The sequence below is a fragment of the Pocillopora damicornis genome, chromosome 4 (assembly GCF_964200805.1).
Source record: "Pocillopora damicornis chromosome 4, jaPocDami1.2, whole genome shotgun sequence".
In the NCBI taxonomy this organism is placed as follows: Eukaryota; Metazoa; Cnidaria; class Anthozoa; order Scleractinia; family Pocilloporidae; genus Pocillopora; species Pocillopora damicornis.
The window spans coordinates 2,825,819-2,846,941 of record NC_142673.1 but is presented as its reverse complement, the minus strand read 5'-3'; the positions used below and the strand labels follow the sequence as shown (position 1 = coordinate 2,846,941).

The following is a 21,123-nucleotide window of genomic DNA, read 5'->3' as shown; positions in this document are numbered from 1 at the left end:
TTCGATGGCGCAAGAGGTTAAAAAAGGGCCTTTTACAACTTTGATTATTGAGAACTCTCAATTTTTTTAAACGTATTTCCAGAAACTAAGGTAGTTTTTTTTACTTACTACCAAGGATAGTTTAATGGACGAGGTTTGAGGCGAAACTTTTTGTACGATGCGAAACGCCTTGGACCGCTCTTATACAGAAATCGCCACTTAATATTGTAAAAATTGGGTAATGCCTGATTTAATGCAAAAGACTGAACTTGAAACACTTCCTGGAAAATAAATGGTGAAAATGTTTGGATTCCCCATTACTTCGAATCATGGCTTTGGTGTTATCTGATGCAAGAAGTATAACAGGTTAACTATATACCAAAATTATAAAATAGGCTGTGGTTAGTCACTGTGGTAAATGACTCTTCAAAAGAAAAAAATATTATCGTTTGTCTCACAATGTGGTCACTTTGTACTTTTTCGAATCTACTATACTTTTTTTTCGGAACTTTAAGATAACCTCAGGAGTAAATATCGTCCAGACTAAGTAAGTGCATGTACTCAACAGCCCCTTGCCCTCTTTCTTCTCTGATCAGACTTGACGCGGCTGAATTAAAGAAAATGAAACTACTATATCACGTGAGACAACCTAACCTGTAGCTAGTATACTCACTCTAAAGCCTCGTGCCGTGCAAACAAAGTGCAAATATACATAAACTTCTTTATGATGTACGATTTCTAACATTAGCAAGATTGTTTCAACGTTCAGCCATAACCACAAGGGAAAGTTTGTTTCTTTGGAAAGTCACATACCACAGTAAAATCTTCAATTGAAAGTCAATTCTGCGTCTTAAGTGAATGCAAGTTGATAAGAAAACTTGTTTTCATTCATTTGTAAGGGGTAAGGGGCAAGTGTCACCTAGAGGAACTTGAGGTTTTGAGAGGGAGAACAGTTTCTCACAAGTGGATTTACTGTATGTTTGCGCTTTAATCGCATAACCTATTTTTAATGTCACAACAAGGGGGATTAAGCTGCGAGGGTTGGTGCAGGGGTTGGTACTTCATTAAAACAAAGACAAATCAACAAATCTAAAACATAATATTCCTTTTCCTTTAACTATTTTGAAATGCAGAGGATTAATTCATTTCGCCCTAATGGTTGGAGAATACGATAAAATTAAATTCTAATCAAGCCTATACAGACAAACTTTTGTTTTGCAAGTTCGCAAAATGTATCTAAACAATCGTGAAGATGCTACATCACCTAAAACTCGCTTGTTAAATTTACAAAAACGAGGAATCATTTCGATATAATGGGTAGTATAATAAATGCTACAGACAAGAAACGTCTCACGCTAAAGATAATTACAACTGAGGACTTAAGCCATGTTAAATGTGTTCAGGCTGGAGTTCATTCTTCACCATCACCGTCCACTACAATAAACACACAGTTGTTCATGGTCATTCAAACTAAATCAACAGAATCTATTATGTAAACGTTTTAGCGATGCAGAGCTCACATTAAGGTGCGTGGCTTATTTAAATAACAAAAGCATCCTTCTGTCATTCTTTGTTGTTCACTTATGCATTATATATGGTGCACAATGGGTTTCGGTATCTTTTCCCAGCGGCCTACTTTTGCTTTCTCCTTTTCCTCCTCTTTCTTTGGTGGTTTCAGGATGACATCACAGCCTGTTTTCTTTTTGTCCTTGACGCACGCCACATATTTTTTCACGTGATCAGATAGGTACGCTAGAGGAGAGGACCCCTGAGCAAGAACCTAGAGAAAAACCGTCAAAATCAGTGCAGCACCACAAACTGGCGTGGGAAACTTTTGGTGATTTTTGGCCATTGAAACCATCACATCGAAGCTGTTATTGCCAGAAATCTAAATTCGCTGAGTGAAAGACTCATTCATGTGCTGTTCCCTCGAAATTTCGCACTCGTACTTTCTTCTTTTCGCTCTAATTGCCAAGGAAAGTTCTTTTAGGGGCGATACTAAGTTCATTATGAACGTCTTTAAAGCAAACGTATTGTTAGACCAACTTACACAATTAGATTTACCTGATAGTGGAAGTCTCGCAAACTGAAATTGTCTCCCAATTCAGTTTTGGCATAATTTCTAGCGTTCTTGATCTGCAACTGACCAATCATGTAAGCGGTTGCTTGTCCTGGGTCGCTCTGATACCGAGTCACCTGAAAGTAGTTGACAGAAAGGAGACAACATGGGTAATGAACACAAGTTGTCATGGCAGAACGAGTCAGAATGATGTGTGTTTGATTGTTAAGACTTAAATCAACAAAGTTTTGCAGCCAATCATAAACTAAAGTTAAAGCCGAGGGTCACACGGTTTCAAACATAAATAAAGTAGTAAGAATCATAAGCTTTTGGTATTGGCGACCAGTCAAATATTTCTTTACTTCCTTAGCGGTTTACCATCTCTCAACTTCCTTTATGTTATTGCCTTGTACTACATACGTAGGAGTCTGGAGGAAGAAAGATTTTGGATTTCCTTAGCGCTAATGAACCAATGACCCCCTTCAATTTTTTACCTCTTTCTTTGCAAGGTCTGTATCGTCCCAAGCATATTTACTGAAGTATTCCAGGGCCTTATCCCGCGAGAATCCAACGTAATGCAAACCAGTGTCAACAATCAAACGAAGTGCTCGCCATACCTTGAGGCAGAATTAAAAGTGCAAAAGTTAAAATTAAACCTCTGCATTCGCCTTATGTATCCTCTGGCATGAACTATATGTAAAACAGTGGTGACACCACCAAGCTGTGAAGAACGCTGGACAGCGATCAAACCTTATCAAGCATACTATTTACCAGTTTCTTCGTGAAACAGCAGACCACATTGCGTCCAATCCTACCTGCCACTTCAGCATTCCAAACTTCTGCATAGGTTCTGTCTTATAAGTGTCTGTATCCTCAGCTATTAGTGGGTTTTCAGCGTACAAAGCCCACCCTTCTGTAAACGCTGTGTAGTACGTGACACTATCAAGCCAACCAATAACACCGCCGCAAATGTCACGGAAGTGTTCCACGTTACCCTGAACCTGAGAAACAATTCGTAGAAGCCGCTATGTATAGCCAAGAATTAATTCATCGACTCAGTGAAAGGTACAAAACCGATAATAATGTATCAAATTAGTGAAGGGGTAAGTTTCTAAAGGAACAGTGTTGCTGCGTCGGTGGAGGAGCATAAAAAGATCAATTCGGTATTATCACCTGAGTCGATAGTGCAAATTGGCTAATGTAAAGAGTTTCTATGCCGAATTTTCAAGTGTCAGCCTTCAATCGCTCTGACGAAGGGCTAACCTGTGTATGATGTCCTGGCCTCGCCTCGTGTGCGTTCACGCTCCATTCAGAAAACCTGGGACCCAAATTTTCCAAGAAAAATGGAAGGTTGTACTTGGCGCTCCTTGTGCAGGCTGAACCCGCACTTTGATAGCTTTGAGCTCCACTGGACGGATTCAGATTGGGCTGCATATCAACCGGGCAGATGGGTGTAGTCGCATAGTCCCCAGTAAAGTGGAATAAGGGAATCGTCTTTGGTGACAGCAAACTCATCACCTACACCGGGTAAAACAAAACTAATCGTTTTTACCTCTACCTGAAATTTCCTCAGAAAAACCACCAAAAATTAAATGAAGCAAACAAAAACAACAGTAAAAATACTCGAAAACTTTCACTGAAATAGGCACTTATTTTTGTTCAAACCTCGCATTAGGGAAGGATAAAATTGCGTAAAATAATTATCGCATGCTTTTCATGTGGAAGTCACCTGGCTTCCAAGACCCAGCAGATGGACTTAGTAATTTTACGTAACAAATTGGATGAACCCACCTTCCTAGATTCCGCCATCCACAGCTCTAGAGCAGCCCATCGCTTGGGACAATACTTTTTGGCTCCTTCAATATCGCTACATTTCTTGTGTGCCTCTTTATCAGACTCATTTTTAGGGATTGGTTCCGGATTGAAATAACTCTCAGATGAGTTTAGTTTTTTTCTGAACATCGCTACTGCTGTGTCATTATCGTTCTTTCCGGTAACAAGTTTTGCAACATCGACAACCTGTAAATGATTCAGCAAAAGGTAACACAACCTGCAATTTTTTTTATAGGTAAGATTATCAAGTTGATTTTGATGCAGGTAGTTTCTCTTTGCAGTAGAAAACGGTTGGACATAAAAGACTGAAAGACATTTATAGACTGTTGCTTTTCCGACTCGATGAAATGCAGCTCAAAAGAACCTGGACTGGGGATGTTCAGTTCGAAAGCGGCACATCATGTTAACAGTCACTGAAAGTGTAGGGTGGGGCAGAGGGGCAGGAAAGCGTAGAGTTAACCACCTAACGTTTTTAATAGCTTTTTACTAACAGATCAGTTGAAACAAGTCTTAAAGTTACGAAAATATTGACGATAAAGGGATCGAAAAGCGAGTAAAGGGGGTAAGTTTCTAAGGAAAGTGTGGTGCATCGGTGGGAGAGTATAACAGGGCAGTAGTATTACCAACTGCGTTGACAACCTAAATTGGCCATCGCAGAGAGTTTAAAAGCTGACATTTCGAGCGTCAGCCCTTCGTCATAGGGATGGATGAAGGGCTAACGCTAGAAACGTCAGCTTTTAAAATCTTTACGGAGGCCAATTTACGTTGCCAACGCAGTTGATAATGCTAAATTTCCCTGGATTGTAAAGTGTTTCTTTTGAGTTTGGTTTCTATTCCAAGGCAACCACCAAAAGTGACATGCGATAAGGCAAGCCAGGATCATCGGCTACTCCGGTCAACTTAAAGGCAATTACTTTAAAGTGATCTGAGGGAAATGCGCAAAGCCAAACCCTTATGCTTAGTGAACTAAACATAAGGGTTCTAAGACTTCTGAAACCGAAATGTTCCTTACCATAGGATAGAGAATAGCGAGCTGCCGCTTTCCAAGCTCATGAACTTCCATCGGAGTCATGTCATTTGTTGTGAAGTACGACATGATTTTGGAATAGGCGAACGATCCATTCAACTTTTCACCTGTGGGCAAGAGTGGGTCTGTGGGCTGGGACGTGTTCTCTTTGCCATCAAGCCAAACATACTTCAGCGGAAGACCAGCTAAACCGCTAGATACGTTGCTTGGAACGCAATGACGAAAGTGTTCATATTCAATGTACCTGAAAGTTGACATAATTAAACATCATCTCATCTAATTTGAAGGACAGAAGAAAAGTGCAGCAAAATTATTAGGAAAAAAAATCAGCAGCAAACAGAAAATATAACTGATACTTCAAACCGCCACCCTTATTTGTTGTGGTTCTCCCTTTGGTTTTCTCAGGTGTAGTAAAATTGTAAACACCTCTATTTTTTTCAATTTTTCAAGCAAGAGATTCCCTAACAAATAGTAACTCTTCATTCCTTCTAAAGAGACCATATACCGAAGGCTCTTTACAATATGATTAATTTGAAGGGACAAAACAACCGGAGAAAGGATCGATTCTTGTTGCTAAATGATAACCCCTAATGGGAATAGAATTAACAAACGCTCGCGTTGTATAAACATATACATTTTTTTAGTTCCTTATTTTTAGTCTTAGTAATCATATCCCTCCTAAGCCAGCTTTGTATCTTCTTGGTTTAATAATCACATCTTAGTGTTTTTCTTTCTAACCACATTGATATTCGGTAGTCTTGCAAGTAACCTACGTAGATTAAACGGGCACGAGTTTTGCAAACCGACAAGTGAGTAACGCGAGTTCCAGTCGAACGCCTGTCACTCAGATAATCTTACAAGTCGCAAAAAATCGAAACATAGTTTCACAAAACACAGAAAGTTTTACTCTCATACCTTAACATCTGTTCAAGTGGCTCTCCCACATATTTCACCAGATATTCCTTTATACTATCGCTGACATTCTTTCCGCCGTGTGCCGCCTTCCAGTCTGTTTCAGTCTTTTCTGTGATGTTACTGTAGAAATCAGGATCCAGTATTGGTTTCACAAACCATGCTTTAAGCACGCCTGCAATGGTTAAACAAGTTTGTATGGAATCGTGAGAAAACTAGGGTTCCCAGGGAGGATACTGGGGGTGATTTCCGGTGAAATAGCAACGGATGAGACTTCTGTGCACAAGTTCTGATAAAGCATGTCCTCTCCAGCCTCAATCTCCGAGCAGGCTTTCGATTTCCTGTTTAACGCCAAGAAAACAAAAATGCCGAACGATTCTCACATTTGAGATTAGTACAGAAGCTCTACCCATCTGGAGTTCTCTCGACTTTTTCGTTTCGTGATATTTAAATTATCACTATTTATAAAGTAAAAATTAATATTAATACTATCATTATTAAGTCAACATATCAAATGGTCATCGGATCAAAACCATTTGAGATAAATCCACTTCCAATTGCTTATCAATCGAAATAACCCGCATAGTTGATATGTGATAAATCTAAATCAAAATTGTTAATTTTACAGTAACAATTAGTGATTGATAAACAAAGTTAAACAGAACTAAATCACGACCGTAGAAAAGTAATTATCTTTCCGCTGACCAGCTGATTGAATTTTAGACCTTTTCATTTTCATGGTCACTTTGATTCATATGTAAACCGTTTCTGATGACAGTTGCGCAAGACTTGAAGTTGAATACATGCAATTCAATTTATTCCCCAAGCGCTCGCCTCATTGTAAACGTTTTCAATCGATTTGAAGTGAAATTTCATTGATATTAAAATGTTTTAAAAAACGGTGGCGACATTTCTTCTTTTTTTTTTTTTTGATTGCTGTTTTGACATCAAAGGTCATTCAATTACAAACATCTGTTTTATTTGAGTCGTCCATCTATCGAGAGTGTCTCGAAACATTTATTTTTTCGATCAGGTTTAAGGTTTGCTTGTAACAGAACGCCGCACTTCTAAATTAACTTTGAAAAATCACTGTTCCAAAGGGGCAATAATGAGCAACTGGCTCAAGCTTTCGCTTTCTTTTATCGATAAATGAAGCGCTGCTAAGGTTTTGAGAGCACGAAAGATGGATGAAAGTTGCTCGAGACGAAGCTACAGAAATTCAAGCATCTCGAGTGCTCTCTAAGCTCTCCAAGTGTTTCATATCTCGATGATGGCACGGCTGACATATCAACCAATCCTTTGGAAACATTTTCAACGCCGTAATTTGAATGTTTTACCAAGCGAAACTGCTATGTTTTAATCCCTACACACGTATCAATAGATTGCGCAATGAAAAGTGGGGCAAGCTTGCACAACAGAATTTGATCACACGAATTTGAACGCGCGTAAGTAATAGGCTTTCTATTATCTCATGGCAAGTAAAGTACTGGCCGCTATCAGATAACTTGTCCACAAAACGAGATATTTATTCATGCCATGATCGCCTCGACCATACCTGCAGTGGAGAAGAGTATCCTAATTTTTAAAAATCGCTGGCTGATCTTAACTTTATTTGCGTGACCATGGAAAACGATAGAGATTTCATCCCCAAAGAGAATTTGCGCCGCTCAGTCGCTTACAGCTGTTAAGAACATCAGTATAAACGGATCACTCGTAGTAAAACATTCAGTTGTTAATTAATGACATCTTTCAGTCATCATTTCCTGACTTTAGCCTCAAAAATGAATAGGAGGGGGCATTGGGTTCTATTAGAAACCGCAAAAAGTGGGAAAAAAAAATCATCCAAAACCGCAAAAAATTCGATCAAAACCAAAACCGCATGCAAAACCGTCCATACCGATAAATTTTGACATCCCAGTTATCAAAACCCCTTACGATCCGATACAATCAGTGACAAGTGCAACTTACAGAGGTTTCGCGACTATTCGAGATCAGTGGAAGCGCATAATTGGCACTCACATTGAGGAAAAACCAGAACCGAAATGGGAAAAACTGTAAATCATATCGGATACCAAATCTCAGAATCCCATTATGTGTGTTTTTTTTTCTTTTTCTTTTTTTTTTTTTTCTACTGAAATCCGAAACCCAAATCCTAAAAAACGAAACACCGATCTAAAAAATAGCCAAAACCGCTAAACCGAGAATCCCGACGCTCCCCTCGAAGAAGGGTGTTTTGGTGAAGAACACAAACGGCCGTCTGTTAAATGCGAACCCTTTATCAACGCCTGCCACATGTCTGAATTCAAGATTAAATTACTAGTGGTCTCTTCTAGTTTCTTGAGGTTGTGTCACATAGTTATGGATGAAAATATTGCGCAACGAAACTCGTTGAAAAGCTATCACTTCCTATCTCCTTACCTGTTGCGTTGTATCGTGAAACATTCAAATACTGTCTTTTGATTGTGTTAATACCAGCTTCACACTCTTCTATACTTCTGACCATTCCTTTCCGTACTCCCATCTTCATGTTCTCGATGTATTGCAAAATGCCTGCTTTGTGAGTTTTGAGCTTCTTTTCTATGAGCTCCACGTCGGATGCATTGTAAGGTTTGTGGTGCAGCCCTATGCCATTATGAACAGCATATCCATGGTAGCAGATTTCCTGCCAGCAAAACAAATTCGGTCCCAACATCCAGTCTCCTGCATAGTAATTTACGTCATAAGGTTGGCCGAATATATGCTGCAGATAGTGCTTCACCTGAGCCAGTGCTTTCCTTTCTCGGGGTTGTAACGCATCAGCAATGATTTTCGTATCGCTGATTTCCTTTAGCAATTCCAGGGCAGTGTCGGTTCGATTTTTAATCACAGACGGAGTAGGATCGTAGGCAACAAATTCTTGTCGGATCTCGCTCGGGGTTGCATCAGGGTTCCAATAAACGTCGTAGGGATGAAGTTTGTAGTATGTAGCTTTCACTCGACTTAGGAACTCGCCAAGCTCCACTCGCTGTGCCTCTTCAGAGAAATCACATTGACCTGAAGGAGCTTGGGTCGTTGTTGTAAGGGGTGTCTTTGTTGTTGTTGTTGTTGTTGCAATGGTTGCCTCTGTTGGGGGTGCAGTGGTTTCCTCGGTCTGTCCTTGTTTATCAGTGGATGAATTGCCTGCAGATTTCTCGGTCTCATTCTTGTCGGCTGTTGCAACTGCAATGAGTACGATTCCCACGATGAACAAGATGACACCTATACCAAAAATTGCCATTGTGATCATTCTCTCTTTCGATCGCCCTCCTGAAACCTTTATTTCCGAATCTGGAATGACCATCTTTTCGGAGCTTTTGGAAAACTCCATGATTAATCAGCTAGGACGCTACTACGAGCTCTGACCACAAGATGCTTCGAAACCTTTCTGCGCCTTGTACGACCTGTCACAGGTCCTCCCCACAAGTCTGATATATACCCCCTAAGAGCGATAGCGACTTGATAGGGCTAGAGAAACATATACTACAATAACAAATGGAGTAGCTTAATCTGGGCATGACTCACACCCACAGGTCAAATTACGTCTGATTGTAAAAAACAAAGTACTTTTAAGTCGAGGTGATAGGCTTTCCTAAAACTTTACATATGACTCAGGAACAGCAAGGCGAACATTTTTTTTTCTTTTTCAATCAAGGACTAAAGAGGTTTGGACGCAAGGTGTGGCAAGGAAAGCAGAAAAAAGGGGACGGAAAAATATGAAATAGTTACAACCATACGCGCTCTCTTTCCTAATGTAGTCTGTTAGTTATTCACAAATCCGTAGAACTAGTCATTGTCATTATGTTTTGTTTACAATGTGAACAAAGAATGAGCTCGCAAGTTGTCATTTTGACGCAGTAATATTTGTGTGTGAGGCGATAACGATTGATGTGATTGGCTCCTGTCAGTACCGTCACTTTGTGTTACGTGTTATATTAATAATGAAGAGAATTGTTACTGGATAAACTCCAAACAGGGATCGTCAAAGATTCAAAGCCGGTTCTAATGAACAACTTTGCTCGAGCTGAGACTGCGCAATATTATGCTGTGGCTTAATTTCGCAGACGCTGATCACCGAATACGCTTATCGCAAAGGAGGTTTGCGTTTTAAGTCAGAGAAATGTTAGGCGGCTCTCTTCAAATGAAAAGATACCAAGTATGACAAGTTTGACCTTCGTCAAAAAAAAGAAAAAAACATTTCAAAGCTACAAAGGATGTAAAAACAAATTGTACACCAACTTCAATCTACAATGATGAACATGGAGTGGAAAAATGAGACGCACCTTTTAGGGATTAAAAATCCACAAAATAATTGTGTTCGTGTGTACTTAAACACGCGTCGCGTCACCTATAAAATATAACCCAACCAGTCCTTGGGGGTAACAAGCGATGTTCCTCAACTTTTCCGACTTTATTTCCAACACAATGTTAGTCTTTGTACAAAAAATGACGCAAAGTGGGGATGGGAACCTTACTCTCTGGTACGACTTGCAAAATTATGAGCACATTTTCGCGTCAGACTTATATGAGCCCATATATTTACCGACGGAGAAGCATGTAATAATGTGAGGGATTCGGTTTTCAAATCTGATTAAAGGAATCTTATTATATTGTAAGATTAATTTTTTTTCCATAAAACGATTTATAAAATGCATTATTGCATACGACTCGCTATTGTATGGTCAAGGGCAAAATGTATTTTTACAACAAATTAATTAATACTAATGTGCCTTACCGCGGATCTAGTGTTCTCCAAATGCGGGCACATTTGGAAAGTCAATATTTCGGTTGTAGGATCTCAAACACTTTCTTAAAAGGCTCAGACACCTCAGAAATGTCAAGTATCCCTATAAACATTCTGTAAGCGGCTGCAGTTGACCCAATACGAGACAACTAAGGATAAATGTCGAATCTTACACAAGGAACCAATATGTTATGAAATTGCAACATCTCTATAAAATCAGAGTAAAACACCGTGATTTTGACAGAAAACGTATGCTTTAAATATCAGGACGTCATGACTTCAATCTACTTCGATAAATACACAAAACATAAAATTCGGAGGTGATGTAAACTTATGTAAATGAAAAATTTCATAATTCGCTGATATTAAAGCATCTTTGTTGTGAATATTAAATTGTTTATAAGTAGTGTTGATGTGGTCGTGGTATGACTGGCCAGCGGCTACCCTTTACTCGTCGCTTTGCAACAGAAGCCTTCTTTGGCGCATTAAGGATGACGGCACACCCTTCCTTTGCATTGTCTTGCACACAATCAACGTACCTCTCGATGTGGTCCTTGAGGTAAGCGAGTGGTGAGGACCCTTGTGCTAGAACCTAAAAAATAGGAAAAGCGAGGATGCCATACAATTCTCTGGGTGCGATTTGGAAAATTTTGATATTGGATCAACTAATAATCCCCTAATTGATATTTTTGTTTATTCTCATCACTTATCACCTTGATATTCTATCGATGTTGTAAGGAGAAATTCAGTCTTGGTTGCTCACGGGAGTTATATGCTTAACGTTTGTGGGTGAGAAAATAATTAATGACGCATTTTCCATTTCTTCTCCGTATGAGGATTTAACTGGCAGTTATACATCTCGGGGTAAGTGAGTCAAAAGAAACTGGTATAACATTAAGATAAGAACTTCCAGATGATGAATTGTTCGATTCCGATCACCTGTTTTTGGAATCATGTACTATCACTGAGAAAAGGAGTAACTATACCTCTGAGGACCAATTTTCAAAGAGAGAAAGCAACATTTCCTGTACATTTTAACATACTAACATAGTTAAAAAGCGAAGTTCACGAATGAATGACATCTTTCAGTAAAAGATATATGTATATGTTATTCACGAGCCGGAAGGTCCGTATAGGGAAAAACTGTGCGTAAGGTCTCGGATACCGCCCGAAGCGGTAGGATTTGTGGAATACTGCCCGCTCACGCATTGAGAAAAAAGTAACTACATACATGTAAGACACTCAATTCAATCTTCACCTGGTAATGAAAATCGCGTAAAGAGAAATTTTCCTGCAACTTTTCTTTAGCAAAGTCTCTGGAACTTTTAATATCAAGCTGACCGATCATGTAAGCCGTGGCTTGTCCGGGGTCGCTCTGGTACCGAGTCACCTGCGGGAAAAAACAAAGAAAGAAAAGCAATTATTCTGAAAGAAAATGAATATTCCCCAGCCTCTGTTAAAAAGTGTTTCCTTTTTTACCCTGTGCGGCTGTTTTTATAAAGTTACCATAATCAAATGACTATTTTGTTTTTAAATGGCTTTAAAAAGCCTTCTAAAAGAAGCGATAACATTTCCTCGAGGTGGCTACTCGTGAAATGCGATAACCACGACTCAGTACTTTAATTCCATGTTTTCATACCCTCTCCGAACCCTTCTTCTAAAGACCACGCACGTGCTTTTTTAAACATGTGGGCAAGCAATGAAGAGTTAAGACTGTAGCGCTCTTCAGTAGCCTCCCTCCCTTTGCTAAATAGCTTACGTGTAGCCGTAACCACCCCCTAAAAGGTGAAACCGAAGCGGGGCAACTTCCGTTTCACCTTGGAGGGAAGGAGAGGGTCCGGGTCCGTAGGTTATTTGCCAAACCAATGAATCGTAATGGTTATAGAACCTATAGAGACACTTGCTTAGCAACAAAACGTCCTTCGGAGGACTCGAATAAATAGACAAATATTGGTGAAAAATAACAACAGTACCTCAGGAGGATTGAAGACCAGATTCGAGAAAATCGAGCTTACTTCTTGCTTAGCGCGATGAAAAAAACTCACCTCCTTTTCCGCCAAGTCTGTGTTATCCCAAGCAAATTTGTCGAAATACCAAAGTGCGTCTTCTCTGGTAAAGTTAGGGTAGTAGTGGAGTCCGGTGTCTACGATTAATCGTAAGGCCCGCCAAATCTGGTTGAAGACAACATGTGGAAAACAAAGTGCAAGAAAAAAAGGTAGACAGAAAACGATGATTTGGTTTGTATTTGATTGGCTAGGAAGGTGACTTGAGTTTTTAATACCAATCATATCCCAGGACGGAGCACTTAAAAGAAAACTGCTCCATACCATACATACAGGCTGTAGTCTATGTTAATTGAGTGATATGAAATGAGTCTGAGATTCTCTTGCAAGGTTTAATTAAGAGCCTGAAAAAGAATGTCATAATAAAAACAGTGATGCTGAGAAGTCCAGGTCGGTGAAGGGAGAGACACCTCAATTCTTTTTCTCATCCATTTCACTTCCCTATTGCTTTCTTTCGTATGAGGTAAAGACAAGTGAAACAAGACTTAACACTTCCATCAGCAGCACAAGCATACCTGCCACTTTAACATGCCAAACTTCTGCATAGGCTCATTATCATATGTGTCTGTGTCCTCAGCTATAAGCGGATTCTCAGCATACAGTGCCCAGCCCTCTGTAAAGGCTGTGTAATATGTCTCTGTGTCTAGCCAAGTGAGGGCATCACTACAGCCATCTTGAAAATGCTCAATAGTTCCCTGAACCTAAAAGATAATGAAAAAAAATCAACAAAAATGGAGGAAAAAAGTTTCACATTACCATCTTCCTAAAGTAGGTGCCTCAGATTCACGGATTGACATCTCACAGGGGTAGGAAGAGTACCAAAATTAAATAATAAAACTTTTTTACATGCAAATGTACAAGTAAAGTGGCTGTCGGTGAATCATGACATCCTGTGTAATTACAAGTCACTGTAAGAACAGTCAAATTGGAACAAGTTTGCTTTATTTGAATAAAAAGGTGGAGTAATCAGTACTTGGAAGGAAAAGGGGCTGGAAGGGGTTTTAATCCAATAATTTTAGGCAAAAGCTATCCTTCTGACCACACAATCTTCTTGAAATAAGCTCCTACAATCCTGAAAAAACTCAATGGCCTGATCTTATTTTTCAGAACTAAACAGAACTTCTAATTCAAAATTCCTTCACTTAATTGATATCCTGCCTTGTTACTGGAAAAAAATGATCTGCATTCCTGACCTGTGTATGATGTCCAGGCCTTGCCTCATGAGCATTCACACTCCATTCAGAGAACCTTGGGCCCAGATTTTCCAAGAAAAATGGAATATTGTAGATGGCATTCCTTGAACACTGCGGGTCACTATTTTCATAACTTTGTGCTCCACTAGATGGGTTGAGGTCGGGTAAGAGGTCCACAGGGCAGTTGGGTGTGGTATGTTTAGGACCAGTAAAGTAGAACATATCCACAGTTTTTGGATCCAGCATGCTCATTACCTAACATAGGAAGTTAAATAATTGATTTTTTGTCTTTTCCACAGAGGAACCTTTGTTCACAATGTTGACCCTTAGACAGTCATGTAAGACATTAATACTTGTAGCTCCACTGTAGCACAGGGAAGGAGGTTGGTAAGTGGGTGGATGAATGGGAACCTCCCATCCCATTGGGTGCTACACATTGAACCATCAAACCTTTTAGGCATAGTCCAAGATGGCCATCGTCTTTGTTACCAACTCATGTTCAACTCTTCAACCCTCCCCAAAAATGAACTCTTATGAGTGATTGGTGTCTACAGATCCCAGGTACAATGATGCACTCAAAGGTTGAGTCATTCAAGTCCCCTCTTCACATAAACATTTTCAAAATTTACCAACCCTTCTGGCTTCCTTGAACCATAACTGCATCGCAGCCCACCGTTTAGGGCAATACTTTTCTGCACCAATAAGATTGCTGCATCTTTTATGCGCCTCTTTGTTTGACTCATTTGCTGGAATTGGTGCATCATTAAAAAAGCTTTCAGTGGAGTTAAGCCTCTCTCTGAAGAGTTTCACAGCCAAATCACTATCATTTGTACCTGTCATTTCTTTGGCTATTTCTACCACCTGGAAAACAACAAAAATGCATTCAAGGCATGGAAAATGAATAGTTTCAGGATATCATCAAATACCTGTCTCAGACAGATCTTGACTCCTTTTGTTTTGAAAGTTTGTGCTTTTTCTGAGACAGATGCACTTAGTAAAAGCACACTACAATGACAAAGATCACATTCAAGCTTAAAAGTTCATATCAAATAGTACAGACAAAAAAAGCCACGCTAAATGAATTAAATTTGACAAAACATCACAAGTGACCCAAAATTGATGGTTGCAGATTGCTCTGTATGCCCTCTTTCCTCTCTCAATTTTTCTAACAATTCTTACATTTCCATGACTGTCATTAAAGCACAAAAATAACACATGAAGATTCAATTTAAAAATCAAAAGGGTTGTACTCACCAATGGATACAGTTTTTCTAATTGCTTTTTTCCCAGGTCATGAACATCAGATGCATTCATATTATTAGTGGTGAAGTATGGCATGATTAGGCTGTATGCCTTGGGACCATTCAGACTTTCACCGGTTGGCAAAGTTGGATCTGTTGGCCTGTTCTTGTCTTCTACACCATCATACCAAACATGACTCAGCGGCAGTCTTCCTAATCCACTCGAAACATTACTTGGTACACAATAGTGAATGTATTCATTTTCTAAATACCTGAGAGATAAGATAAGAGATATTTTGAAAACCAAAAGATGATCTTGAATGTTTGCCTGTCACAGCAGATTCAATCATGCCAATTTGATAAATTGTTTAGAGTCAAGAAGCCCACACTATTGGAATCTGTGTGCTTTCCTTCCTACTTATGTGGCCCTTGCTTAAATCCAAAACCTGGTGTGAAATGTGGACCAAGTTTTCATGTTACTGTTTCTCACCCTTACTCTAAGATTTGCCAATAAAAACTCTCTCTACAAAAATTATCACTTCAAAATTCATACTTGGAACAGAAGCAGTGTACAAAAAGCTGCCCCTGTAGATAGGCCTTTATGGATATCCATCTACAATTTTATGTACCTGAGTTCCCTTATATCAGAGGTCCCCTTACCAAACCCACAAAGCCTACTCCATAAAGATCATACAATAAAAGTACCAGATAAGCTGATGCAGGGGTTTTCCAAGATAAGTCAATAGATAGTCTTTAATTGTTTCATTAATATTCTTGCCATGCTCTTTCTTCCAAGCCTGGTCCACTTTCACAGGTATTAAGCTGTAGAACTCAGGATGAATGGCAGGTTCAACAAACCACTCTTTCCAAATACCTAAGAAGGCAAGCATTTCTGTGAGTATAGGTGGGCCTTGCAGAGATTTAAGTTCACAATAAACTTTTCCTCATCCTCAGCACTCTAAATACCATACTGAACAAACAAAAGAGATATTGGATTTACAAATTTTACTTGGAATTATTGTTTTACCCCTCAACTCCCAAGATCTCACTGTTAATTCTCCCCTCTAGGGGCTTCACATTTCTTTGTAAATAAGTTAGGAGAATTTGGTGTTAGATCAAAATAACATCTTCTACCTGATAAGTTTGAGTATTCTCATTACCTGTTTGTTGGATAATGTATAAATTTTACAAGGAGAAGTTACATGTTAATTACTTCTGGGAGTTAGAGGGTTGAGGCCTCATTTCTACTTCAATCCTCGTATTTACAAAATGCTAATAAAGGACAAAATCCAAATGTTACACTCTGATGATCCCTCACAGGTCTTCAACAGGTGTGGGAAATATAGACACAAATATGGAATATTTGTCTGACTTTTTTTTTTTAACATCAAGATTTGCTCATCCTTAATCAAAAGTAAAAATCGGCTAGTTAATGACTAAATTACAAATGATAAGGAAATTTGCCAGTTGTAATGAGAGCTTCTCATATAATTACTGCCAGATGCAATGACAGGGGGCATGTATTGACAAATTTTAGACTTGTCAATGGTTGAAGAATTCTGGGCAAGATTTCTGTATAACCCCAAACATGTCTTTCATTATGCATACAGTCCTTTCATAAAAGCAAACGCTGGTAAAATAACAGACTACCTTGGGGACTAAGGCTTTGTTTTAGGATCGCTTTCATTTTCTGACCTACATACCGCACCTTTGTAATTTTCTTTTACGCTGTGGGTGTTTCATAGACGAATTCTTTCAATAAAAACAATTATCAGGTTACAAAGAGGAAATGTTGTAAGGCAATAGTTCGTTTAGCCTGAAGTACTAAGACTTGGTCTTATCATTCATCACCTCCATTTAATTTCCACATAACAATCTAAATGTCGTTAATGGTGTGTGAGCTTTCAGGGGGCATTCAAGCGTACGGATGATCCGAGGTTGTTCTAAGGCAAGGATTATCATAGCAAGCGATGCTTAATCAACCTCCACGCATACCGAACAGCTTAACTCTACATGCCATATCTGACCTGAAGCCAAACTCAAACAATCTTGGGAGAACAGATGTTATGGATCAAGAAATCAAGCTCGTCAAGATAGTTAATTGCACGAAAGCGACTATCAAAATCAAATGGCAAAATTTTGACCTTTGATTTGCGATCCATTCCATACTCGCGTGACAAATCGACGTGTGGTCTATAACTTTTAATTTCCTGATCATTGCGATCAATCTATATTCATCTAACTAGGAAAAACTTGAATTAACGTTCATTTGGTAACTTCTAATTTTCAGGACAAGTCATTTGAGTGAAAATCAAGTGTTGACTTTTGCCTCTTAGGGTAGACGTGCCATCGTGACCCAGCAACAAGAGTATACATTTCTTAAAATTGCGAGTCGTGCAACAAGATGGACAAAGTGTTGAGCAAGCCACCTTTGGAACATCGATAATTCAAGCTTTGTCGCAACCTCTCAGCTCAAACGAATTGTGTAATCGACCATTTAATTATAGCTGAGTTATACCATTTGTTTACAATACTCTGCATAATTTCTTTGTGTGCAAATGCAAATTTGTTCTTTTGATGATCAATAAAGCGAACACAGCTATGAAAGGAAAGTTTGTATTAGTGGCTGAGAGAGTATTACGATTTCAACTTAACGCGAAACAATGCAATACTTATTACTTATATTGACGATTTTGGCAATATCGTGAAATACGTGAGTCGTTTCGTGAAGTTAATGAAACAACATTTTCACACGCCAACATGAAATTTGATACTGATGCGCAAATTAAATGTTTGTAAAATTGCAATCTTACATGTCAATAAATTCCTTACCTGTCTCATTGTAGAGGGAAACATTCAAATATTTTCTTTTCAGTGAATCTGTGCCGGCGACGCATTCCTCCCTGCTTCGAATCATGCCTTTCCGAACTCCCATTTTCATGTTGTCGATGTACTGCAAAATTCCTCTCTGGTGCGTCGCTAGCTTAGATCTGATAAGTTTCACGTCTGCCTCGTTGGTGGGTCTATGGTGAATTATGGCGTTGTAAAAGTCGTACCCGTGATAGCAAATAGGTTGCCAGCAGAATAAATTCGGTCCCATCATCCAATCCCCGGCGTAATAGTTTACATCATATGGTTGACCGAACGTGTGTTGAAGGTAGTGCTTCACTTGCGCCAAGGATTTCCTTTCTCTTGGCAACAAGGCGTTCATTTTGACATGCTCGGTTTTGCGCGTAATTTCTTCAAGCAAAGCCCAAGACATATCGGTGCGATTTTTGATCACAGATGGAGTCGGATCGTACGCCTCATAGTCTCTTTTGATCCTCTCGGAACCTGCTAACAAATCTGTATTCATGTCTGGATGGAACGGAATACTAAACGGATGCAACTGAAAGTATGTTGACTTCACTTTCTTCAAAAATTCATCGAGGCCAACTCTCTGGGCTTCCACTGAAAATTCGCATCGCTTAGGTATTTGCTGAGTAGGTTGCCCTGTTGTAGGCACCTCAGGTCCCTTTCCACTGCATTCGCGGTTCGCAAAATGTGCCAGCGCGAGTAGAATGACTCCGATTATGATGAGACAAACTCCCAATGCAATGAGCCCAAAAATCACCAGCTTTCCTCCAGAAAGCCAAGATCTTTCATGCTGGTACCTTACTTTCAGGTCCACCTCGTCCATGAGCATGCCGTTGCTATCCTCTGCCTTCTCAGCCATAGTTTACGCTTGTGCGCCTAAAGATAATTGTTCAAGCAATAAAAACAATCGAAGGTCAACAGTTGGTAATGAATGACAGGCGCGGCCGAGGTGGCTTGGGGCAACACGGGTCAGCACATTCGATGCAAGGTAAACTGAAAAATAAGATTAAATCAAATGGAGAATGAATAAAAGTGAATTTACCTCAGAAACCGTTAGCCTTAAGCTTTTAAAGTCCAAAAGCGACCCTATTTGCAGCTATGTGTAGATTTATTTTAGACGCGTGCAGTTGACGTGTGCTCTCCCTAGAGGATTGCCCTCTGCCAATCAAGCGGGATTTGTATATATTATTGTCCTTTAATCTCAAACATAAAAAATAGAAGAAAAAAAATCTGACGTATCTGGAAGCATATCAAGAGTCCCTGAAAGAAGTTCCAGGTGAAATTCAATATCAATGTTCCTTGGATGTTTATAACAATAATAATTGTGAAGTTTATATGAAATAATTCATTTTTGTACTGCGGTTGTAGATGAAAGTGAAATGTGATCATCGCAGTAAATTTTCCAATTTAAGCAATTGGAAAGAAGAAGCCTGAAAAAAATCAGGGCTTCAACGGGATTCGAACCCGTGACCTCCGCGAAATACCGGTGCGATGCTCTACCAACTAAGCTATGAAGCCACACATTGGGAGCGAGGTCAATTTATTGACTTCATATCTTCCCGTGCAGTGAAATGATGTGAAGTTTATATGAAATAATTCATTTTTGTACTGCGGTTGTAGATGAAAGTGAAATGTGATCATCGCAGTAAATTTTCCAATTTAAGCAATTGGAAAGAAGAAGCCTGAAAAAAAAAAATCAGGGCTTCAACGGGATTCGAACCCGTGACCTCCGCGAAATACCGGTGCGATGCTCTACCAACTGAGCTATGAAGCCACACATTGGGAGCGAGGTCAATTTATTGACTTCATATCTTCCCGTGCAGTGAAATGATGTGAAGTTTATATGAAATAATTCATTTTTGTACTGCGGTTGTAGATGAAAGTGAAATGTGATCATAGCTCAGTTGGTAGAGCATCGCACCGGTATTTCGCGGAGGTCACGGGTTCGAATCCCGTTGAAGCCCTGATTTTTTTTTTCAGGCTTCTTCTTTCCAATTGCTTAAATTGGAAAATTTACTGCGATGATCACATTTCACTTTCATCTACAACCGCAGTACAAAAATGAATTATTTCATATAAACTTCACATCATTTCACTGCACGGGAAGATATGAATTCAATAAATTGACCTCGCTCCCAATGTGTGGCTTCATAGCTCAGTTGGTAGAGCATCGCACCGGTATTTCGCGGAGGTCACGGGTTCGAATCCCGTTGAAGCCCTGATTTTTTTTTTCAGGCTTCTTCTTTCCAATTGCTTAAATTGGAAAATTTACTGCGATGATCACATTTCACTTTCAACAATAATAATTATAATAATAGTTTATAATAACATTTTTTTTTTCCATTTTTAGGTTTTTTTTTTTGGATACATCAATATTTTCTTGACAGATTTAAGAAAATGTCTTTGCCGTAGCAAAAAGGAAAATCATCATAAAAACCAGTTAAAGTTAACAGAATATTTAAAATATATGTAATCGGACTTTTGACCCGTCAAGTTAATGCATCAGCCGAAAAGCTGCGGTCCTCAATCGTTGAATTTGGTATCAATTTGTTGATTTTGACATAAATATTCATTCTTGAATTTTGCTACAAAATGGCGACCATAAACTGCTAGTTACATGTACCTCTCTCAACGACCTCTGATGCTAGGTTGTGGTGGGGTGTATTCCAAATGGGGTGATTCACTAGGAAAAAGGGATTCTTTGCCAAGTGAGACTTTCAAGAATACCCGCTTTAAAGATATTTCTCCTGTCAAAAGAAATAAGGCGAAGAAGGCGCTTCTTCTCCACTAATTGAAGGGAATATTTCACATAAGCTATCCATTTGTGCCTACACTCAAGGTCTAACTCGGCGAAGGCGACAAATTCAGCTTAAGGTGTGCGTGAAAGCTATTACAATAGTGTATTTACAAGTGAAAACTATGCATGCTATGCATTCAGCCATGACGATTAAATCGTTTTGGCTTCGTTTCATCTCTAGCGTCTTCGAAACCAAGCTTTTCTAGGCTGATCATAGCTATAACGCTACCTGCAAGGTGCCAATCTTCGATTTCCTACATCAGCTCGTCGATGAGAGACCGTTATCGTCAACCTTCATCTGTTTTTTAACCGACGCCAAGAGAAGAAGCTCTATTTCCTACTACTATTTTTGGCGATTCCTCTGATCTTGCCGTGAGGCCGCAAATACTCAAAGGACTAGAAAT

The 21,123-nt window shown here is 39.3% G+C and overlaps 2 protein-coding genes across 2 annotated transcripts; both read right to left on the bottom strand.

Annotated features, from left to right (window-relative positions):
- Window positions 1–1,069: 1,069 nt before the first annotated feature.
- LOC149046473 (uncharacterized) lies at window positions 1,070–9,308 on the bottom strand. The gene is made up of 9 exons (XM_089203450.1): window positions 8,229–9,308; window positions 5,814–5,985; window positions 4,884–5,142; window positions 3,830–4,057; window positions 3,302–3,556; window positions 2,854–3,039; window positions 2,533–2,655; window positions 2,044–2,175; window positions 1,070–1,759 (listed from the first exon to the last, which is right to left on the bottom strand). Exons 1-9 carry the CDS (start codon window positions 9,154–9,156, stop codon window positions 1,568–1,570), a joined length of 2,475 nt encoding a protein of 824 aa, XP_089059576.1. The 5' UTR covers window positions 9,157–9,308; the 3' UTR covers window positions 1,070–1,567.
- A 909-nt stretch (window positions 9,309–10,217) lies between these two features.
- LOC113665250 (uncharacterized) lies at window positions 10,218–21,117 on the bottom strand. Its single transcript, XM_027180924.2, has 10 exons — window positions 20,949–21,117; window positions 17,899–18,915; window positions 15,772–15,940; window positions 15,080–15,338; window positions 14,459–14,686; window positions 13,826–14,080; window positions 13,148–13,333; window positions 12,615–12,740; window positions 11,828–11,959; window positions 10,218–11,161 (listed from the first exon to the last, which is right to left on the bottom strand). Exons 2-10 carry the CDS (start codon window positions 18,779–18,781, stop codon window positions 10,967–10,969), a joined length of 2,433 nt encoding a protein of 810 aa, XP_027036725.2. The 5' UTR covers window positions 18,782–18,915; window positions 20,949–21,117; the 3' UTR covers window positions 10,218–10,966.
- Window positions 21,118–21,123: the final 6 nt, after the last annotated feature.